Source organism: Mandrillus leucophaeus, unplaced genomic scaffold (genome assembly GCF_000951045.1).
Source record: "Mandrillus leucophaeus isolate KB7577 unplaced genomic scaffold, Mleu.le_1.0 Scaffold10, whole genome shotgun sequence".
In the NCBI taxonomy this organism is placed as follows: domain Eukaryota; kingdom Metazoa; phylum Chordata; class Mammalia; order Primates; family Cercopithecidae; genus Mandrillus; species Mandrillus leucophaeus.
In genome coordinates, this window is record NW_012098098.1 from 7,538,138 (window position 1) to 7,543,035 (window position 4,898).

General features: G+C 55.3%; 1 protein-coding gene across 1 annotated transcript in view; it reads left to right on the forward strand.

The window, feature by feature from the left end:
• The window catches only part of SPIRE2 (spire-type actin nucleation factor 2), a 41,163-nt gene extending 38,517 nt beyond the window's left edge, over window positions 1-2,646 (forward strand). Inside the window, exons 13-14 of the mRNA XM_011972567.1 lie at window positions 906-1,021; window positions 1,389-2,646. Coding sequence (XP_011827957.1) covers window positions 906-1,021; window positions 1,389-1,611 — 339 coding nt within the window. The 3' untranslated portion in view covers window positions 1,612-2,646. The remainder of the gene's footprint in view (window positions 1-905; window positions 1,022-1,388) is intronic.
• The last annotated feature ends 2,252 nt before the right edge of the window (window positions 2,647-4,898 follow it).

The window sequence follows — 4,898 nt, forward strand, 5'->3', positions numbered from 1 at the left end:
CATTTAAAAGTATGTCAGCTGGGCATGGTGGCTCATACCTGTAATCCCAGCACTTTGGGAGGCCGATGAGGCTGGCAGACTACTTGAGACCAGCCTGGCCAACATGGTGAAACCCTATTTCTACTAAAAATACAAAAAAATTAGCTGCGCATGGTGGCACGCACCTGTAATCCTAGCTACTCAGGAGGCTGAGGCTTGAGAATTACTTGAACCCGGGAGGTGGAGGCCACAGTGAGCTATGACCGCACCACTGCACTCCAGCCTGGGTGACAGAGACTCCGTCTCAGAAAGATAAAATAAAATACAAATAAAAGTATGTCACCAGCCAGGTGCGGTGGCTCATGCCTGCTGTTCCCGCACTTTGGGAGGCTGAGGTGGGAGGATATCTTGAGCGCAGAAGTTCAAGGCTGCAGTGAGTGTGGTTGTGCCTCTGCACTCCAGCCTGGGCAACAGAGCAAGACCTTGTCTTAAAAAAAAAAAAACTATATATATGTATATATATGTATGTTACCCCTCAGGCCTCAGTTCAGAAGCAAGACTTTTACTACCACTATTTTAAAAGTCTTACTCTATATCCTGCCACTTGGCAATGGAGAAGCTTCCACCGCATCCATGTTAAATGTGGATTATGTGCAGTGCATGGTGGTAGATCTGTATGGTATAAAAAGGGACGGTTTGTGCCCTCTAAGAAGCCCCTGCCCAGATGAGCAGCAAGCAGGAATCACGTGCCAGTCTTCAGACGAAAGGCACAGAGGAGACATCGGAGAGCGTAGGGACAGCAAATATTCTCCAGGCAGCTCTGGCTGCCACGCAGGTCCCAGACTGGGGAGGTTCCTTAGCACTGAGTGTGCCCTGAATGTGTCTGTGGGGATGCCTGGCTCACACCTCCTCCCTCTGTGCTGCAGATGAAGATGCCTTCTAAGAAGTTTGGACACATCCCTGTCTACACACTGGGCTTTGAGAGTCCTCAGAGGGTATCAGCTGCCAAAACCACGCCAATCCAGAGAAGAGACATCTTTCAGTGCGTTCTTTGCCTTGTGCTGAGTCGCTGTGGTGGTCGAGCGTGAACAGGAACTTGGGAGCTGGGGTGGAGGGGCTGGCTTTGTCTCTGTGTGCTAGGACACCCCAAGGAAATGGAAATCCAAGGCAGAGACAGGTCATTTTGTAGGGCTCTGGGAGGCTGAGTCGTATGAGATGGAAACTGGCCTCAGGTGGTCAGGGAAGAGTCTTTGCTGAGATGAACGCTGCTAGCTGTGTTTGTTGCCTGAGGGCCAAGGGGAGGCCTAGGGTGAAAGGCAGCCAGGAGGGGGCTGTGGGATGCACAGTCAGGGAGGGGGTGTTGCACTCTGGCTGGCTCCTCTACCTGACTGCCCTCTCCCGCCCCCCAGATCTCTGCAAGGGCCACAGTGGCAGAGCGTGGAGGAGGCGTTCCCCCACATCTACGCCCACGGCTGTGTCCTGAAGGATGTCTGCAGTGAGTGCACCAGCTTTGTGGCCGACGTGGTGCGTTCCAGCCGCAAGAGCGTGGACGTCCTCAACACTACGCCACGACGCAGTCGCCAGACCCAATCCCTCTACATCCCTAACACCAGGACTCTTGAGTTCAAGTGACAGCCCCAGCAGGCCAGGCCTCCAGGAGGCACCAGGCAGGCCCTGTACCAGGCTAGGACGCTCTGAGCTGTGCATGTACATATATACATATATAGATACATTTATAATATATATACACAGCCTATATATTTATATACACCGTTTCCTGGCCCCAGAGCTCATTTGGGTTCAGGCGCACTTCAGAACCCTCCCTGGGGGAGGCTGTTTCTTCTCAGGATTCCTTGCCAGGGAGGAAGGAGAGGGAGGTGGTGGGTTTTCTCACTGAGGGGAGAAAGCAGAAGGTTCTAGATCCCGGCACAGACTGCATCCCATGTTCCCATTCTCTTCTCCATCCCCAGGAATGAGAGCAGCAGCTTTCCCTCCGCAGTGAACGTCTAGGTGGGGATAGGGTATCTCGGCTCCCAGCTGGACCAGAGCGCCCTGCCTGCCTCTGCTCTCCCTTTGTGGGCACTCGGGCAGCAGAAGCACCTGGAAGTCTCTGAGTGGGCAGGGTCCCCGTGAGAGGCACCCCCTGCCTCTGATTGAAAGGTCTGGCCAGGCTCACGCCTATAATCCCAGCACTTTGGGAGGCTGAGGGAGGATCACCTGAGGTCAGGAGTTTGAGACCAGCCTGGCCAACATGATGAAATTTCGTCTCTACTGAAAATGCAAAAATTAGCCAGGCGTAGTGGCAGGTGCCTGTAATCCCAGCTACATGGGAGGCTGAGGTAGGAGAATCACTTGAACCCATGAGGCAGAGCTTGCAGTGAGCTGAGACCGTGCCACTGCACTCCAGCCTGGGCAACAGAGGGAGACTCCGTCTCAAAAAAAAAAAAAAAAAAAAAAAAAAATCTGTGCCACGCTGCTCCCTGCCCTTTCCCTGGGGTCCAAACCACATCTGTCCTGCCCCTCCTCCCCTCCCACTCTCTGGTGCTGTCCTCACTCGCCTCTGGCCCAGAGGCTTCTGAAGATGCTGGGTGGTCCCAGTACAGGGAGGAGCGGCTGTCAATCTGTGCACGTGGCCACTCTTGGCCTAATAAAGGATGTCTCACAGTCTTCTGTCTGGGATGTGCACTGAGGATTCACCCAGCATGGCAGTGGGCATGTTCTCCGAAGGCTGAAGCTGGGCTTGAGGGGCCACCTGCCCTCCAGGACGAGGAAAGGCACAGTCAGGTGCCCACCAGGTGAGAGCTCCAGGCCTGTTCTGTCCGTGCAGCCCTGGCTGGCTCTACCAGCTTCGTGGTCCTGCCCACCTCAGTCAGGGCTGCATGCGGACAGCACAGACTACTGCCCATCAGCTCCTCTGGCCACACCTGCTGGCCTGGGGGACGCTTTGGTCTCATTTCCCAGATCCCTATTGTTCTTCAGGGTGAGGGCTCCCAGGCTGGAGGTGTGACTGCAGGCTCTAGACGGGCCCTGTGCTGAGTGCTGTCTGCTCACCTGTGCCCGGCTCCGCCTCTTACAGGGCCCTGCCCTGCTCCTCCGTGAGGTTCTGCCATCATCTCACCTTACAGATGAGGGAACTGAGGCTCAACGAGGTGAAAGAATTTGGCCAAAGATACAGCTCACCCAGGAACTTTGACTCCAGGCTAAAATGCTGGCCGTGGAGCCTGGAGGTCAGGAGGGACCTCATTTGCAACAGATGGGCCTGCGGGAGAAAATACTCAAACAGCTGGGGTCCAGGAAATCCAAACACGCAAAATTAGAGCCCCCAGTAAAAATAGCCAGCTTCGGGCCGGGCGCGGTGGCTCAAGCCTGTAATCCCAGCACTTTGGGAGGCCAAGATGGGCGGATCACGAGGTCAGGAAATCGAGACCATCCTGGCTAACACGGTGAAACCCCGTCTCTACTAAAAATACAAGAAAACTAGCCGGGTGAGGTGGCGGGCACCTGTAGTCCCAGCTACTCCGGAGGCTGAGGCAGGAGAATGGCGTGAACCCGGGAGGCGGAGCTTGCAGTGAGCCGAGATCCGGTCACTCCAGCCTGGGGCACAGAGCAAGACTCCGTCTCAAAAAAAAAAAAAAAAAAAAAGCCAGCTTCTAGCACATGTGTAAGTACTTCATGGACTCTCTGGCCTATATTTTTATTCCTGTTTAAAAATAAGAGGACGCACAGAGAGGGTCAGCAATCTCCTCTGGTCACACAGCCAGCAATAAGCTAATGTGTAGTGCTTGGTAAGGACGACTGTTGTTCTGGTTCTACAGGGGCTCACACTGCCTATCATGGGGAGACTGGGTTCTAATTCATACAGCAACACTTGGAAATGAAAGCCCACGTTAAAACCCTAACCAGTGCTGGGTGCAGTGGTTCACGCCTGTAATCCCAGCACTTTTGGAGGGTGAGGCAGGCGGATCACTTGAGGTCAGGAGTTTGAGACCAGCCTGGTCAACATGGTGAAACCCCATCTGTACTAAAAGTACAAAAATTAGCCGGGCATGGTGACGCATGCCTGTAGTCCCAGCTACTCGGGAAGCTGAGGCAGGAGAATTGCTTGAGCCTGGGAGATGGAGGTTGCAGTGAGCCGAGATCGCGCCACTGCACTCCAGCCTGGGAAACAGAGCAAGACGCCATCTCAGAAAATAAAATAAAACCCTAACACCCTAACCCATCCTGGGAGGGGCCAGGCCAGCCCACCAGGGCTGCTTCCTGGGTTCATGAAGCCGCAGTAAGTTGAGCAGCAGGCTGCTGGTACCTGTCTTCTCTGTGCCCTCCTGCCCCCGTGTCCCCAACCCCCGGCACAGGAAGCTGTGCCATCCGCCCACTGAACCGAGCCCTATCTCAGCCTCATCTACTTTATTTTTGTTTTTCTTTTTTCTGAGACAGGGTCTGGCTCTGTGGCCCAGACTGGAGTGCAGTGTCACGATCTCGGCTCACTGCAGCCTCAGCCTCCCGAGTAGCCGGGATGACAGACGTGCCCGGCCACACCCGGCTAATTTTTGTATTTTTAGTAGAGACTGTTTCACCATGTTGCCCACGCTGGTCTCGAACTCCTGACCTCAGGTGATCCGCCCACCTCGGCCTCCCATAGTGCTGGGATTACAAGCGCCAGCACCGCGCCCGGCCCTTAGACCGTGACAAACGCGGGCGGCCTGTCCTGGAACTGCTCAGAACCACTGTCGCTAACGAGGCCTCAGGCGGGCAGCGAGGGCCGCGTCCCTCACTGGTGCCCGAGGGGCGGCGGCTTCAGGCCAGGGCAGAGGTGGGCATCGACGGCTAGATCACTCGAATGACACCGTGACACGAACAGACCAACTAGCAGCGTCCGGGACGCAGCTGAAATGCTCCAGGCCCGGAGCGGGGACAGCCCC